This window comes from Thamnophis sirtalis, unplaced genomic scaffold (genome assembly GCF_051295495.1).
Source record: "Thamnophis sirtalis isolate CommonGarterSnake01/CBP01778 unplaced genomic scaffold, rThaSir2_p1.2 scaffold_10, whole genome shotgun sequence".
In the NCBI taxonomy this organism is placed as follows: domain Eukaryota; kingdom Metazoa; phylum Chordata; class Lepidosauria; order Squamata; family Natricidae; genus Thamnophis; species Thamnophis sirtalis.
Window position 1 is genome coordinate 71,056,592 of NW_028261390.1, and position 17,448 is coordinate 71,074,039.

The 17,448-nt window shown below is 48.6% G+C and overlaps 1 protein-coding gene across 3 annotated transcripts in view; it reads left to right on the forward strand.

The window, feature by feature from the left end:
• Positions 1 to 29: 29 nt before the first annotated feature.
• The window catches only part of HTT (huntingtin), a 94,555-nt gene continuing 77,136 nt past the window's right edge, over positions 30 to 17,448 (forward strand). Inside the window, exons 1-13 of one of the 3 annotated variants that reach the window (XM_087724874.1) lie at positions 30 to 200; positions 4,465 to 4,548; positions 5,079 to 5,199; positions 6,079 to 6,138; positions 7,784 to 7,863; positions 9,048 to 9,186; positions 10,199 to 10,340; positions 11,317 to 11,495; positions 12,675 to 12,873; positions 14,174 to 14,221; positions 15,003 to 15,083; positions 16,161 to 16,501; positions 17,282 to 17,405. In XM_087724874.1, the coding sequence (XP_087581000.1) occupies positions 64 to 200; positions 4,465 to 4,548; positions 5,079 to 5,199; positions 6,079 to 6,138; positions 7,784 to 7,863; positions 9,048 to 9,186; positions 10,199 to 10,340; positions 11,317 to 11,495; positions 12,675 to 12,873; positions 14,174 to 14,221; positions 15,003 to 15,083; positions 16,161 to 16,501; positions 17,282 to 17,405 (1,735 nt within the window). In that variant the 5' untranslated portion in view covers positions 30 to 63. The remainder of the gene's footprint in view (positions 201 to 4,464; positions 4,549 to 5,078; positions 5,200 to 6,078; positions 6,139 to 7,783; positions 7,864 to 9,047; positions 9,187 to 10,198; positions 10,341 to 11,316; positions 11,496 to 12,674; positions 12,874 to 14,173; positions 14,222 to 15,002; positions 15,084 to 16,160; positions 16,502 to 17,281; positions 17,406 to 17,448) is intronic. The other 2 variants (XM_087724875.1, XM_087724876.1) reach the window with 2 other exon arrangements.

The window sequence follows — 17,448 nt, forward strand, 5'->3', positions numbered from 1 at the left end:
TTCCGGGGGGCGTGGTCGGGGGCGTGGCCGGCGTAGGACGCGCCCCCCTCCCCGCGCTCCGCCATGGCCGCCATGGAGAAGCTGATGCGGGCCTTCGAGGCGCTGCGCTCCTTCCAGCAGCAGCAGCTGCCGCCGCCGCCGCCACTACCGCAGCCCAGCCCCGCCGCCGGCCCTGCGCCCGAGGAGCCGCCGGCCCGCCCGTGAGTGGGGAGACCCGGACGCCCGCTTTGCGGCCTGCTGGGGGGGGGGGAAGAAATGGGGGGGGGGGTCCCGGGAAGAGCAGAACGGCGACCCTGACAGCCTCTGGCCTGGGAACCTGAGGGTCCCCGATTAGTCGGAGGGAGCCGTTCCCGCCTGTCGTTCTCCCCCCCTCTTAGGTAGGGCTAATCCCTTAGAAGGAGGGGGGCTCAGACCGCCCACCTTCCCCCCCCCCCGAGAAGGGGGATGATTACACCCCCCCAGCTGCTCCCCCAAGGTAGGGCTAATCCCCTAAGAGGTGGGGGCTCAGGCCCCATAGCTTCCCCCCCCAGAAGGAGGGGGCTCGTACCCCTCTGGCTGCCCCCCCGCAAGGCTAATTCCAAAGAGGGGGGTGGGCTCAGACCCCCCAGGTGAGGGTTAATCTCCTAGAAGTGGGGGGCTCAAACCCCCCAGCTGCCCCCCCCAAAGGAGGTTGCTTAGATCCCCCCACTGCCCTCCCTGCAGTGCTAATCCCCTAGAAGGGGGGGTGGGCTCAGACCCCCCCTGCCTTCCCACCAGCCAGGGCTAATCCCCTAGAAGTGGAGGGGGGCTCAGACCGCCAGGTGCTCCCCCCAGAAGGAGGGTGCTTAGATACACACACACCCCCGCTGCCCTCCCTGCAGGGCTAATCTCCTAGAAGGGGGTTCAGACCCCCCCCCTGGCTGCCCCCTCCCAGGTTGGGCTAATTCCCCAGAAGGAGAGGGGCTTCCCTCCCTCCCTCCATGGCCCTTTCCCTTGAGTTGGAGGATGGAGGACATCTCGAAGGCCTTCCTGTCTGCCCCAAGCTGTCAGCTACTTGAGGTGGAAGAGTGATGATTGACAGACCAAAAGAGGAGGTGCTCCTTTGAGGGAAATAAGGATGAGTGTCACGCCCCACTCCATTCCATAATTAGGAAAGAAAACCAAGAGACTCCATGGGTTGGAAATCCAAAGTACTTTTACTAATTACAAATGGTAAGCGAGCAGCAGTGAAGCAAAATCTGAATAATATGGCGCGAAAGCAATTGATATATAGCAAAGCCCGTTCCCCCCCCTTAGGATCAAAGCTCCAGTCCAATCATAAGTCCTTCAAATGTCAGGTGTGAGATAACTTCAAAAAGACAGGCCAAGATGGAATGTGAAGGCCGTTGATGCAGGCGGGAAACACGTAGGCATGCGCAATCCCAACGACTGGTACATCCTAGAACATTCCTCCAGCAGTCCTCCAGCACATCAATTAAAACCCTCCCACATACACGCCCCCCCCCTTCCCGTTTCATGGCAGCTGAAGCAGCAGCAAAGCAGAAGCTGACATCCGGCCGTCCCCCGGAAAAAAAAGGCTGTCAGGCCTGGAAAAAAAACAAACAAACAAGACAGACAAATAACAAACAAACAAGAGAGGGAAAGGAGAAAAGTCAAGGCTTGTCGGGATAAGAAGCATAAAATTTCCGCAGTAAGCGGGGGGCACGAACGTGGGACTTATCAACCCATTCCGTGTGGGAGGGGGGAAAATGTTTCCAAGCCACAAGGTATTGGATGCGATTACGGTAGCGACGGGAATCCAGAATGTCCCGGACTTCAAAATGACGGTCGCCATCAATAAGTAACGGAGCAGGTGGAGGGTCATCTGCGGGCCGTAGGTCGGAGACTCGAACTGGTTTGATGAGGTTGATATGGAACACCGGATGGACCCGGTTGAGATGTTTGGGCAATTGCAAACGAACAGAATCCTGGCGTGGGTAACGTTGCCAATTTCTCCAGTCTCTTTCCTCCTCCCCCCTCCTGTCCTCCAAAAATGTTTGACTCCAATAATCAGGTAACTCACTCCGCTGGGGTCTTCTCACGGGGCCCTGGTGCTGATAATTTCCCCATTCTGCTTCATCGCCTCTTTGGCTCCAATATTCATGGAACTCACCCGCCTGAGGTTTTCTCACGGCCCCTGGCTCCAGCGAAGTTTGTTGAGGTGGTCTTTGGGTGAGTCCAGCATTCCAGCTTGTCTCTATTTCTCTTTGCCCCACTGAAGTTGACCAACGGGGTAGGGGGGAAGGTTCAGGCTGACTGGAAATTTGCAGTTGAAATAAATCTTCGTGCAAAGGTCGGTCAGAGGGGCTGGGCTGGTGTAAAGAAAGGTCGGGAGGTCCCAGTTCACTGGAATCCGTCCCTCCAACGGCGCCTTCCTCCTCTCTGGTCGGAGAAGACATTATTTCCCTTCTCGGTAGACGTAAAATCTCCTGGAAAGGGATATTTTCAGATTTTGCTTCTTGTCACGCCCCACTCCATTCCATAATTAGGAAAGAAAACCAAGAGACTCCATGGGTTGGAAATCCAAAGTACTTTTACTAATTACAAATGGTAAGCGAGCAGCAGTGAAGCAAAATCTGAATAATATGGCGCGAAAGCAATTGATATATAGCAAAGCCCGTTCCCCCCCCTTAGGATCAAAGCTCCAGTCCAATCATAAGTCCTTCAAATGTCAGGTGTGAGATAACTTCAAAAAGACAGGCCAAGATGGAATGTGAAGGCCGTTGATGCAGGCGGGAAACACGTAGGCATGCGCAATCCCAACGACTGGTACATCCTAGAACATTCCTCCAGCAGTCCTCCAGCACATCAATTAAAACCCTCCCACATACACGCCCCCCCCCTTCCCGTTTCATGGCAGCTGAAGCAGCAGCAAAGCAGAAGCTGACATCGAGGTTGCCTTTCTTTTAAGGATCAGCCGAGTAGGTTCGGCTGCCTCCTGGATGGAGTTCTGGAGAACTATGGAAGGCCACTTGACCTGATGGTCCTTCATCAGCCGTGGTGGATAAAATCTCTCTTGCCACCCCAACGGCCGTAACAAGCGAACGCGATAACTAATCCTGGACCTCAAAGACATCCATGGTTAGAGAAATAACAAGGACTGGAATTTCATTCAGGCCAGGAATTCCCGAATGTCAGGGAGAACCCTGGGAGAGCTTTCAGCTGTAACAAGCTGTCTTGGATCAGTGGAATGTGTGGATCTGAATCGTGGCTAGTTCAGGCGATGCTTCTGCCTAAGATGCTGGATGAGGGACGGTTATTGACAAAAGTGGCTAGCCAGCAAAAATGATTCCCCTTTAATCGAAAAGCCACAGCTCTTGGTCAATGTAGGGTTATCTCAGCTAAATTCAATTTTATGCAACTACTAGCTGGAGACCCCGTGCTTCGCGACGAAACTATGTGATCGGGCCATGCAGGAGAAATTTGGTTCCCAGTCGGTTGGCTCAGTGGTGGTGATTGAAACATGCAAGGGAATATCTCTCTTGCTGCCTTGAATCCGGAAGCAGTTCCATAAATGGAAGGTGTAGACATTGTGGTGATGTTTTGTACTGTAAGGAGCCCCAGACGCCTCCTGAGTGAAGGAGTGGAACGTCTGCCAGTTTGAACTGAGGTAACGGAATGTGAGGCAATTGGCAGTTGGCACAGAGTTCTTTTAAAGTGGGGAGGGGGAGTAGAATGTCTAACTCCTTAGCATCAGAGCGTGTTAATATAAGACAATTGGCAGTTGGCACAGAGTTCTTTTAAAGTGGGGAGGGGGAGTAGAATGTCTTAACTCCTTAGCATCAGAGTGTGTTAATATAAGGCAATTGGCAGTTGGAACAGAGTTCTTTTAAAGTGGGGAGGGGGAGTAGAATGTCTTAACTCCTTAGCGTCAGAGCGTGTTAATTAAGGCAACTGGCAGTTGGCACAGAGTTCTTTTAAAGTGGGGAGGGGGAGTAGAATGTCTAACTCCTTAGCATCAGAGCATGTTAATTACTGTATAAGAAATACTGATAATCTGAGGATCATTTAGAAAAGTCCTTCCTTAGCGAGCACCTAGAAGCCTCAGAGGAACATGCATGCCAAATTTCAGGTTTGTAGGCTTTACGGTTCTGGAGATTTCATGATGAGTGAGTGGTATTTGCCTTTTATACATACACACGCACACGCACACGGACACACACATATTTATATTTATATTTGAAGAAAGGATTAAACTCTTGGTTATTTCAAATTTTCATAAGGTCCCATATTGATTTATATGGGCAACGTTTGCCCATCGACAGCCCTGATCTGGCCATGGTGATGCGCTTTAGGGCACCAACGACTGTTTTTTCATTTTCTGAGCAAGCTGGAGCGATTCCAACCCTCCCTTCTCCGGACAGTTGCCAAAAGCAGGCTGGCAGTGGTTAGAAAACAAGAATGTGATAATGTGGGCCTAATTTAATGGTTGTGTCTTCATTTTAGAAAGAAGGAACTGTCCACGTCCAAGAAAGATCGGGTCAATCATTGCCTAACCATATGTGAAAACATCGTGGCTCAGAGTTTAAGGTAATTAAGCCTTTTCTGAATTCTGGTCCTGAAAACAGCACTTAAAAATGATCCGCTACAGGTAGCCCTCGACTTACAACGGTTCGTCATGGTGATCGTTTAGTGCCCTCCCCCCAAGCAGCTGAATCAAATGAGGACACGTGGGAGTCAGGGTCGGCATTAAGGCAACCTGAGAGCTCCAAGGGGCAAGAGGGAATGGAGCTGGCAGAGAGAGAGAGAGAGAGAGACAGAGCCTGGGCTGGCCAGCAGCCCTCAGATGGAGAGTCAACAGCCCCCAGGTCTGGAGAGGGTGATGAGGAAGAGGAGGAACAGCTGGGTCCAGTGTCTGATGTGCAGATAGGAGAGGAGAGCAGTGGAAATCTATAGGCCAGTCCTTGGGACAGAAGAGCCACCGCTGCTAGCGAAGCCCCACTCTAGCTCTGGGGATAAAAGGCAGGGGATGAATAGATGTGGCAGAGGAGAGGAGAGCAGTGGAAATCTATTTCCCATCATGTGAGGTGAGGTTGTCACTCGTGACGTCTTCATTTCAGAAATTCTCCCGAATTCCCAAAGCTGTTGGGGATCGCCATGGAACTCTTCCTCCTCTGTAGCGATGATGCCGAGTCTGACGTCAGGATGGTCTCCGATGAATGTCTCAATAAAGTGATAAAAGTAAGCGGTTTGTTTGTTTTTATGATCTAGAAATACGGACTCAATTCAGAAAAGCAGAGCTTGGAGGGCTGAAAAAACTTCCCTGGGTTAACTGAAAGTAGTTATTCTTTTGATGGATCTTATGACCTAGCAATACAGATTGAATTCAGAAAAACAGTCCTTTGACGGCTGAAAAAACTGGTGTAACTTTGAAGTCACTAAATGAACTATTGTAAAGTGGGACTCCCTGTAATTCCCAGGCGTGGAAGTTTGGAGCTACGTCTCACATATTTTAATATGCAGTTGTGTTCAGAACTACTAGAGTTTAGATTCTTGGAAGTCTACCGGAAGTTGTGGTATGCTAAGAGGTCAGGGGTCGGCAGTCTTAAACACTCAAAAGAGCCACAAAGGTCCTAACCGGAAGCCTCCCCCGTTCAATTCTGAAGCCAACTGGAAGTCCGGTCCTCCCACCGTAGAGTCTCCTCCTAGCGCAGCATCCTTTTTCCTCTACCTATCCTAACCAAAAGCCCTATCAATTGTGGAGTCGACCAGTGACGGAGCCGCAGCAGAGGAATGAAAGAGCCACATGCGGCTCCAGAGCCACAAGTTGCTGACACCTGTAATAGGTCATGGCTGGCTGAGGAATTCTGGGAATTGAAGTCCACAAATCTGAAGTTGCCAAGACACATACCCGTGCCATAAACATTCTCTCGGTCCTTTGCAGTAATTTATTATTGCTGTTGAATAAACAGTAGAGATAAACACTATTGATTGGAGCCCTCTCTATGCTTTGCTATTCAGGGGCTAAAAAAATAACTGCAATAAATAAATCTGCTACTTTAGTACATAGTGTTGGAATAAAGCACACATTGTTAATATGTACATTTGATCCCATTCTAGGCCTTGATGGATTCTAGTCTTCCCAGGTTACAATTGGAACTCTACAAAGAGATTAAAAAAGTGAGTTCTTTTGATACATAGTTGTGGATTTGTTCCTATGTAATAAGTTTGAGTTTATTATATTTCTATGCCGCCCTATTCCCCGGAGGGGACTCAGGGCGGCTCACAACCAAGTCAAGGGGGCGGGGGTACAAATAAGAAAAAAGAACACAAACAAAACAATACCACAATTTAAAACACTCAACAACCATACCATTCGAGGGGGGACAAAAAACTCATTAGCCCCAGGCCTGTCGGAACAGTCAGGTTTTAAGGGCTTTGCGGAAGGCCTGGAGGGTGGTGAGGGTCCGAATCCTCCACGGGGAGCTCGTTCCAAAGAGTTTTCCACAGGAATTTGGGATGGCAACAATTCGTTGCCAGGTGAAGCCGTGAGCAACAAAACATTGGAGGGGAGAGAATTTGGAGGGCTGATGGGATGGCTGCAAGGCGAAGGCTGGTAGATTGGTTGCGGAATCCTGGGAGTTGAACTCCGTACCTCTTGAAAGTGACAAAAGTTGAGAAATGCTGTCTTAGATTGGCAGTTTTGAAACATTTACATTCTTTAAAAAGACTCACAGCCCCAAGGACCTTTAGGTGGGTTGTCTCCAGAGATGGGATTCACTTAATTTCCCTTACGTTCGCAAATGTGAGCTCGCGCATTATGTTGGGGCAGGTGGGCAGAGCCTCCCGCAGCCACCGCTACGTGTTTGCCCAAACCGTAGAGAACCGGCTGAATACCATCTCTGGTTGGATCCAGTGGTGGGTTGCACATTTTGTTACCCCTGGTTTGCTGCGCGTGTGGGCATGCATGTGCCTTCTGCGCATGCACTTTGTTTGCGCATGTGCCTTCCGCCCCTGCGCCTGGCCTCGAAAACGTACCTATATAGGACGGCCATAGAGTCAGGGTGGGTAGCTAGGCCCACCCGCGATTTCCACTACCGGTTAGGGCGAACCAGTCCAAACCGGCTGAATACCGGCTGCTGGTTGTATCCATCAATATTTGCTGCATTAAATATCAAAATTGAGATATATTTTTTAAAAAAATCATTTGATGCCACAGAATCCCCTAAAAGGATCTCGACGAGGGGTCCTTAATCATGCTTGGAGAACTCTTGATGTATATGAGAGTTTTCAAGAAGTATTTTTGGAGAGGCAAATTTAAAAAAAAGTTTTTGCACTCTGCACCCTCCTCCCCCAAACCGTCTGCAACGCCTCGTTTTTTGTGAAAAACGGGGCATGCAGAGATATTGAAAAGCCTGCAAAGTGCTCCAGGGGACGGGGGGCAAAAATGAGCAAAAAACAGCCCATTTTTTGCCCCCAAAAGGGCATGCATAGCCTTTAGGAGACTTGTAGAATGCTCCTGGGGGCTGGGGGGAACAGAAACGAGCAAAAAAACGGCCCTCTGCCCGTCACTTTTGGTGAAAGGGGCGGGGTTTCTGGAGGCCAAAAAATGCTATATTCAGTGTATACATAAAGGCGCATCTTATAGTCCGAAAAATACGGTATTTGAGTTTTTGAAAACCGGCTGCATTGTTACTTCCATTTCCAGCAAAAAACCACGAGAATAGATTTATCTTGTGCATAGGAATTCTGTAAAAGTCCGAAGCGTGCTTGGTTGCCTTGTACGTGACGGGTGAGTTCTCTTTTCTCCATTTGTGTTTTGCAGAACGGTGCTTCCCGGAGTCTGCGGGCTGCTCTGTGGAGATTTGCTGAACTTGCACACCTTGTCAGACCTCAGAAATGCAGGTGGGATGGTCTCCTTGAGCAGCAAGAAGCAGGCTGGGGATTGTGGGGCCCTGTTGTTTGGGTGTTAAGCTGTGTCTTCCTGGAGTTGGACTGTGACCTGGCTGGCCGGCCTCCCATCTGCCTAGCCAGCTGTTGCGTGCCGTGGCACAACTTCCCTGGCCTTTGATGCTCGTATTTTGCCCTAGGAGACAATCTCTTTGCTAGTCCCTTTAATGGTCTTAGTGGAGCTGGAGGCTCAAACATATGAAGAACGGTTGCAGGAACTGGGGATGTCTCTAGTTTAATGAAAAGAAGGACTAGGAGAGACATGATAGCAGTGTTCCAATATCTCAGAGGCTGCTCCAAAGAAGAGGGAGTCAAGCTATTCTCCAAGGCACCTGAGTGTAGAACAAGAAGCAATGGGTGGAAACTAATCAAGGAGAGAAGCAACTTACAACTGAGGAGGAATTTCCAGATAGTGAGGACAATTAATCAGTGGAACAACTTGCCTCCAGAAGTTCTGAATGCCCCAACACTGGAGGTTTTTAAAGAAGAGATTGGACTACCATTTGTCTAAAATGATACAGGATTTTCTACCTAAGCAGGGGGTTGGACTAGAAGACCTCCAAGGTCCCTTCCAACTCTGTGATTCTGTTCTGTTAAGTTAGGTTTGGAGGCAAGGCACCCTTTCCTGTTTGCGTTTTCTCCGTGCGCCCCTTTCCCCCCCCCCAAATGATCACCTTGCTGGCCTCTTTCGTGCCATGTACCAAGTCACGAAGGGGACATGTTGGCTCAGTGGCTAAGACGTTGAGCTTGTTGATCAGAAAGATGAGCAGTGGTTCAGTGGTTCGAATCCCTAGCGCCGTGTAACGGAGTGAGCTCCCGTGACTTGTCCCAGCTTCTGCCAACCTAGCAGTTCAAAAGCATGTAAAAAAAATGCAAGTAGAAAAATAGGAGCCACCTTTGGTGGGAAGGGAACAGTGTTCCGTGCGCCTTCAGGCATTGAGTCACACTGGCCACATGACCACGGAGATGTCTTCGGACAGCGCTGGCTCTTTGGCTTTGAAACAGGGATGAGCACCGCCCCCTAGAGTCGGGAACGACTAGCACATAGGTGCGAAGGGAACCTTTACCTACCAACTCACGAAAAGGAGTATCCCGTCCCTTTGAGTGATCTTTTTTTTTTTTGCCGTCTGTTGGTGCAGGCCGTACTTTGTGAACCTCCTGCCCTGCTTAACGCGGGTCAGCCGGCGGCCCGAAGAATCCGTGCAAGAGACCTTGGCTGCGGCGATGCCCAAAATCATGGCGGCTTTTGGCAACTTCGCAAACGACAGCGACATCAAGGTATGAAATTATTTTTAAGCGTTACCGCCACGCCTGCTGAGTGTTGGAAGAGAGGGTTACCGCTTTGGATGAGCCGGTCCATGGGGCACTGCCCACGAACAAGTTCAAAAGCGACTCGGCTGATTTAGTTCCATGAAAAGATCCGCCCAGGGCCGAAGTTTTGGAATTAGGATCAGATTTTGGAGTTCTTGTGTTTCCCTTCCCCTCCTTTGGGTTTGTGTTCCGCCCTGAGTCCCGCTGGGAATAGGGCGGCATATAAATAAAATGAACCTTGAACCTCTTGCGCACTCCTTCTGGCCTCAAAAACATGCCTAAATAGGACGGCATAGAACCGAGGTGGGTAGGCGCCCATCCACGATTTCCGCTACTGGCACAGGCGAACCGATCCGAACCGGCTGAATCCCACCCCTGAATGTCTTCCTCAATGAGTTACAGAGGCTGTCCAGGGCCGAGGACAGATTATTCTTCTTCCTACTGGAAATGATAAGGAGCCTTCTTTGAGTTTTTTTCAAACGTTAGAGTAGCACTCACGGTTTTGCTGATTTATTTAGTTTAGTTAGTTTAGTTTTAGTTTTCCCTTTATTTGTATGCCGCCCTTTTCCCTGGGGGGACTCAGGGCGGCTCACAGTTCAAAAAGGGGGGGGGGGAAGACAAACAATATTCCAACATGGAAACAATACAACATATTTTAAAAAAAGCACAACAGTCACACAATTCGGGTGGGGTTAGAGTCTTAACCCGGGACAGCCAGATCTTTAAAGCGGCACGGAAGGCCTGAAGGGTGGTGAGGGTCTGAATCTCCACGGGGAGTTCGTTCCAGAGGGTCGGACCAGCCACCGAGAAGGCTCTCCTCCGGGTAGTTGCCAGTCTGCACTGGCTGGAAGATGGATTTATTTGTCACCTTGATTTCGTATCCTTTCGAGCGAGCGCGTCTGCCTACCCTTAGCCGGACTTTGCGAAAGGAGAACTGAGATGGCACAGAAACACTTTGTTGATTTTCTTTTCACTTTAGGTTTTATTGAAAGCTTTCATAGGTAATCTTAACTCCAGTTCTCCAACCATCCGTCGCACGGCCGCCGCAGCCACGGTGAGCATCTGTCAGCATTCACGAAGGACACAATATTTTTACACTCGGTTGCTTCAAGTATTGCTAGGTGAGTAATTTATCATCCTACTTCAGTTTTGCTGGAACATCATTGCTCTCTTTCCCTCTCTCTCTCTCTCTCTCTCTCTCTCTCTCTTTCTATCTGTCTCTCTCTTTTTCTCTGTCTCTGTCTCTTTCTATCTGTCTCTCTCTTTTTCTCTGTCTCTGTCTCGCTCACTCTCTCCCCCGCCCCCCTCTTCCCTCCTATATCCCTCATTCTTTGCATAAAGATATATTTCTAAGGAAATGCCTGCCATAAAACTGGCTTTCTGGACTCTTTTATGAGGTTGACAGATAATAACTCTGAAAAAAGGGAGCAAAGGCTAAAAAACAATGAAAACCACGTACATATTGGAGGCTTCAAACACAGAAAGTTGACTTTTGTGTCGCTTTAATTTGAATATGTCAATTATTAACATTAGAAGACGTCAAAACATCCTTTGTGTGGAACACTGATTTTTACAGTAAGGGAAATTGTTCTACTGATCCTTCAGCTAAACTTTAACGTCTTAACATCTATAGCCTGAGAGCCAGCTTGGTGTGTCTGTTAAGACACCTGGCTAGAAACAGGGAGACTGTGAGTTCTAGTCCTGCTTGAGGCACCAACCCCATTGGGTGACCGTGATCCTGCCACTAACTCTCAGCCCGAGGAAAGAGGCAATGGTAATGTCAACTCACAAAGCATTTTTGGTCTGCTCTTGAGTTGCCATGGGCAGGAGGAGGGAGAACTGCCGGAACAGATTGGGAGTCGAAGTCCACCAGTCTTAAAAGTTGCCACGGTTGGAGACCCCTGCTCTAAAGGACCTCTGTGGGCTGCAGTTCTGTTCACAGGACATGCTTATAGATACCTGGTGTCGAAAAGTGGGGTACCTGAGGACTGGCAAGGGAGTCCCCTGGATCCTGGAGGGGGGGGAGGGTGTTAGGGGGCCTTGCGAGTGGCTGGCAGAGCGGGGTTGTTTTTTCAGCTGTTCCAATCGTCTTCGCAGGGCTGTTGTGTCCCAAGGAAGAAGAACACCCCAGTGTCTTGATCCTCGGGGTGTTGCTCACCTTGAGGTACCTGATCCCGTTGCTGCAGCAGCAGGTGAAGGACACCAGCCTGAAGGGCAGCTTTGGGGTGATCCAGAAAGAAACCGAGATTTCGCCTTCCTTGGACCAACTCATACAGGTATCCGTTCGCTCAACAGCCCCCGTGGCTCAAGTGGTTAGACTCAGTCGTCGTTGGGGGCAAGAGGCTGACTCTAAACTGCTCAGAGAGGGCTGGAAAGCACTGTGAAGCCATCTAAGTGCTATTGCTAGTCCTTCCTTCCTTCCTTCCTTCCTTCCTTCCTTCCTTTTTTCCTTCCTTCCTTCCTTCCTATTAGAATACAGAATTGCAAGCTAATTCTGTTGATTGCCAGCAGTTCAATCCTGGCCTAAGATTGACTCAGCCTTCCCTCCTTCCGAGCTGGGTCAAATTAGGATTGTTGGGGGCAAGAGGCTGACTCTGTAAACTGCTCAAAGAGGGCTGGAAAGCACTGTGAAGCCATCTAAGTGCTATTGCTAGTCAGTCCTTCCTTCCTTCCTTCCTTCCTTCCTTCCTTCCTTCCTTCCTTCCTTCCTTCCTTCCTTCCTTCCTTCCTTCCTTCCTTCCTTCCTTCCTATTAGAATACAGAATTGCAAGCTAATTCTGTTGATTGCCAGCAGTTCGATCCTGGCCCAAGATTGACTCAGCCTTCCCTCCTTCCGAGCTGGGTCAAATTAGGATTGTTGGGGGCAAGAGGCTGACTCTGTAAACTGCTCAGAGAGGGCTGGAAAACACTGCAAAGTGGTCTATAAGTCTAAGTGCTATTGCTAGTCCTTCCTTCCTTTTCATTTCCTTCCTTTTCATTTCCTTCCTTTTTTCCTTCCTTCTTTTTCATTTCCTTCCTTTGTTTTCATTTCTTTCCTTTCTTCCTTCCTTTTCATTTACCTTTTCCTTCCTTCCTTCCTTCCTTCCTTCCTTCCTTCCTTCCTTCCTTCCTTCCTTCCTTCCTTCCTTCCTATTAGAATACAGAATTGCAGGCTAATTCTGCTGAGTGCCAGCAGTTCGATTGTGACCAGCTCAAGGTTGACTCCGCCTTCCCTCCTTCCGAAGTCGGTCAAATGAGGACCCAGATTGTTGAGGGCAAATCTGTAAACCGCTTAGAGAAGGCTGCAAAGCACTAAGCAGTATATAAGTCTTAAGTGCTGTTGCTATTGCTCATTCTCTTGCAGTACTGCTGCAGGTGGGGTTCTCCCCCCCCCTTAAATACAGGGAAAAGTTTCCAGTGCTGGTCATGGAGGTGTGCTAAAGTGGGACTCACACCTGTGCTCCTCCCCCTTCCAGGTGTACGAACTGAGTCTCCACTACACTCAGCACCGGGATCATAACGTCGTGACCGGATCCCTGGAATTGTTGCAACAGCTCCTCCGGACGCCTCCCCCCAACCTTCTCTTGGCCCTCACCATGCGCGGGGGGCTTTCACAAGCGGGCACAGCCAAAGACGAGGGCCGCGGCCGCAGCGACAGCATTGTGGAACTGATAGGTAAGCGCTGTTTCCTACAGGTTGAAACTGGGGAGACCCTAGGAAATGCACTTTCAACAGAAGGGACCCACCACGGAAAGCAGGCGGCAGAACGCTTCCACGTTGGTTACCCAAAGATTGAAAAATGGCTTTGTGAATTCTTCCGGCGTTTACATCAGTGGTGGGTTGCTCTTACAGTCGCTGCCGCTACGCTGCTCACGGGGCCGTGCGTCCTGTTCGTGCATGCGCAATCCACCGCCCCTGCGACAGCCAGCTGCTTGTTGGGGCTCCCGCAGGCCCCGCACGCTGTGCGCTTGTGCACAATTGGCCGGTTGCCTTTAAAAACAGGTATAGAAGGCGGGTGGGCCAATCTAGCCGCCATACCGGTACGCTGTCAGCTTCTCCTGGCTACTACCGGTACGCCCGTACCGTACCGGGAGGAATCCACCACTGGTTTGTGTACCGTAACCGCAAATCCTTTACTGCTCAGGGTGAGGTGAGGGAGGGGGGGCTCTTACGTTTCCTAAAGAGCCGAGGTGGCGCAGTGGTTAGGGTGCAGTACTGCAGGCCACTTCAGCTGACTGTTATCTGCAGTTCAGCGGTTCAAATCTCACCGGCTCAAGGTTGACTCAGCCTTCCATCCTTCCGAGGTGGGTGAAATGAGGACCCAGACTGGGGGAGGCGATATGCTGACTCTGTAAACCGCTTAGAGAGGGCTGAAAGCCCTATGAAGCGGTATATAAGTCTACTGCTATTGCTATTGCTATTATTTCTCTGCATGCTAAAATTGAGTCCAATTGGAATAAATTGAAGACTGTCTTTATTTCTCCAACGGGTGGTATCTTACAAAATGACTCCCCCACCCCCCCCCTTTTGGATTATTGGGAAAAAAGGATGTTGATTTGTGCTCGACGGGAGACCAAGCAACTAATTTCCCAAAAGAGCCGAGGTGGCGCAGTGGTTAGAGTGCAGCACTGCAGGCCACTTCAGCTGACTGTTATCTGCAGTTCAGCGGTTCAAATCTCACCGGCTCAAGGTTGACTCAATCTTCCATCCTTCCGAGGTGGGTAAAATGAGGACCCAGACTTTGGGGGCGATATGCTGACTCTGTAAACCGCTTAGAGAGGGCTGAGAGCCCCATGAAGCGGTATATAAGTCTAACTGCTATTGCTATTGCTAAATAGTTGCCGAAAACAATTCCTGAAAAGAAAGACCAATCTCAAATTCACTGTTGCTGCATTTCTCAAAGATTGTTATGATTCCTCTTTTTTTTAAAATATTTAGTTTTATCTGTTCCTTGATTTTTTTCTGTAATTTGCAGCTGGAGGGGGTTCTTCCTGCAGCCCTGTTTTTTCCAGAAAACAAAAAGGTGATTATATCTATGAAATCAGTATCCGGTCTTCTATTTTTCTACCGCTTTTTCATTGCTTCGACTTGGAAAACTTTCGTTTTGTTGGCTCTTGCTCCCTTCATTCGTTTCTTTTTCTCCCCTTTCACCATCTATTATTGCTGATCTTTAAAAGAATCAATAGTCTTATGTTCCGTTCCTTGCTTTTTGCTGTTGCTAAAAATTATACAAGGTATCATAATGAACTCCTGGAGAAAAAAAATATCGACCGATGGGGTTGCCAATCATCAGGAGTGACTTGATGGCACAGAATCAATCCTAATGAATTGACCTGGTTAAATGACTGAAAGATTAGAATACTCCTTTTAATATAATACTTTTGTTTCGAGAAAATACGTGACTTGTTTTCCTTTTTTTTTTTAAAAAAAAGCCTGCTTTTAAATAGATCAGTGTTTCTCAACCTTGACAACTTGAAGTCCTGTGGACTTCAACTCCCAGAATCCCCCAGCCAGCATAGCTGGCTGGGGAATTCTGGGAGTTGAAATCCACAGGACTTCAAGTTGCCAAGGTTGAGAAACACTGAAATAGATTGTATTTCCTTTTATTTGAATTTCTCATATTGTTTCAAACTAAATTATTAAATAGGTAGGTGTCTGCTCCCGTTTCAGCATAACCCCCCCCCCCAAAAAAAAGGAACAACTTCACAAAAAGATAAATCAAATTGTTGCACAGAGCGCAGGATAAGTTGTCAGGAATGTTTATTTATTTGTTTGTTTTAAAATGCCTTGCGTTGCTTTGCCAGCCAAAGTGCTTTCAGGAGAGGAAACCTTAGAAGACGATCCCGAAGCCAGGTCTCAAACCAGCCAGATGGGCTTTGGGGCAGGTAGGTTGGCTTCTCGGCTCTTGTGAGCAGCGAATCTCATGAATTTACTGCCTTATTTTTTTTTTAAAGGGTTGCGTTTATTACATAATAAAATCTTTTGAATCGATCAACGCAACATGAATCTTGCAGAATTGTAGAAAACTACCATCGGGCTTCCCTGGGATTCTATGCTTTCATATGGAAAAGCTGTTTAGCCATTCTCTCATTTCTCTCTCTCTCTCTCTCTCTCTCTCTCTCTCTCTCTCTCTCTCTCTCTCTCTCTCTCTCTCTCCCTCCCTCCCTCCCTCCCTCCCTCCCTCCCTCCCTCCCCCCCCTCCCTCCCTCCCTCTCTCTCTCTCTCTATATATATATATATTATCTATATCTATATCTTTATTGATATCTATATATCATCTTTTGATAGATATCCGTATCATCTATACATCTAAGTATCTATATATAATATCTATTAATATCTCTTGATTCTCTCTATTTGTCTATTGATATCTATCTATATATGTCTATCATCTATCAATTGATAGATATCTATCTCTATCTTTAGCTCTATAACATCTACATCTATATCTAATCTATCTAATTATGCGTATGTATATATCTTTATATCTATCATCTCTTATCTCTGTATAATCTATATATAATATCTATCTTTCATCTATCTATTGATATCTATATATGTCTATCGATAGATATCTATCTCTATCTCTATAACATCTACATCTATATCTAATCTATCTGATTATACCTATCTCAAGAGGCAACTGGACTTTCTGATTTTTCTTTGAAGACATTTCCCTTCTCATCCAAGAAGCTTCTTCAGCTCTGACTAGATGGTGGGGAATGGAAGTCAGAGCTGAAGAAGCTTCTTGGATGAGAAGTGAAACGCTTTCAAAGAAAAACCAGAAAGTCCAGTTGCCTCTTGAGAAAAAAAGCATCTTTGGGACGACCATGACCTCCTGGACGAAGGAGAATCTCTGCAGACATTTACCACCCACAATAATTGCTGAAACGACCATCTTATTCCATCCAGTAGCTTTACAGCTTTCTGGAACCTTCCACGCCCTTCCTTTCTCCCTTTAGGATCTGTGAAAAGTGAGCTGAACAGTGAATTAACTTCCACGCCGGGCGTCTCGCCCGCAGCCAGTTCGGCCTCCGACCCTCCGGGTTGCGACATCATCACGGAGCAACCCCGTTCCCAGCACGTCTTGCAATCCGAGTCGGAGATCTCCGCTTGCGAGTTGACGGGGGGCGCGACCCCAAAAGCCGATATGGACGACGACATGCTGAGCAGGAGCTCCAGCCAGCTTAGCGCCATCCAGTCCAACGCGAACGACGGCACCTCCTCGCCCATCAGCGACAGCTCTCAGACCACCACCGAAGGGCCGGACTCGGCAGTGACCCCGTCCGATTTCTCTGAAATGGTAAAGAGGGGCTCCTAAGGGTTGTGTTCTGACCCAGCTCCCCAGACACGACAAACCCTTTGATGGGAACTCAAAAGATTCCTTTATTAGGAACGCGGGCAGTCCTGGCAAAAATGTTTCTCTCGCAGGCTAACAAGTCTGGCCGACCGGGAGATAAATAGTTGTGTGCCACATCTATTCATCTCCGCCCTCTGCCTTTTATCCCCAGAGCTAGGGTGGGGCTTTGCTAGCAGCGGTGGCTTTTCTGTCCTAAGGACCAGCCCATAGATTTCCACTGCTCTCCTCTCCTCTGCCACATCTATTCATCTCCGCCCCCTGCCTTTTATCCCCAGAGCTAGGGTGGGGCTTCGCTAGCAGCTGTGGCTCTTCTGTCCTAAGGACCAGCCCATAGATTTCCACTGCTCTCCTCTCCTCTGCCACATCTATTCATCTCTGTTCCCTGCCTTTTATCCCCAGAGCTAGGGTGGGGCTTCGCTAGCAGCGGTGGCTCTTCTGTCCCAAGGACCAGCCCTTAGATTTCCAATGCTCCCCTCTTCTCTGCCACATTTATTCATCTCCGCCCCCTGCCTTTGATCCCCAGAGCTATGGTGGGACATGACAGCTATCATGTCTCCCCTGGTCCTTCTTTTCATTAAACTAGACCTACCCAGTTCCTGCAACCGTTCTTCATATGTTTTAGCCTCCAGTCCCCTAATCCTCTTTGTTGCTCTTCTCTGCACTCTTTCCTGAGTCTCCACATCTTTTTTAGCTTTGAAAGTTTATTTCAATTGTACAATTTAGATTCTAGAAGGCGGTGAGAACCAGTACTCCGGAATGCAAATTGGGCAGTTGCAAGAGGAAGAAGACGAAACGGCCAACGTTCTACACGACGAGGCTTTGGATCCGTTCCGACATTCGTGCCTCGGTACGTTGACGCTTTGTGGAAGCAAATACAGATAGTCCTTGAG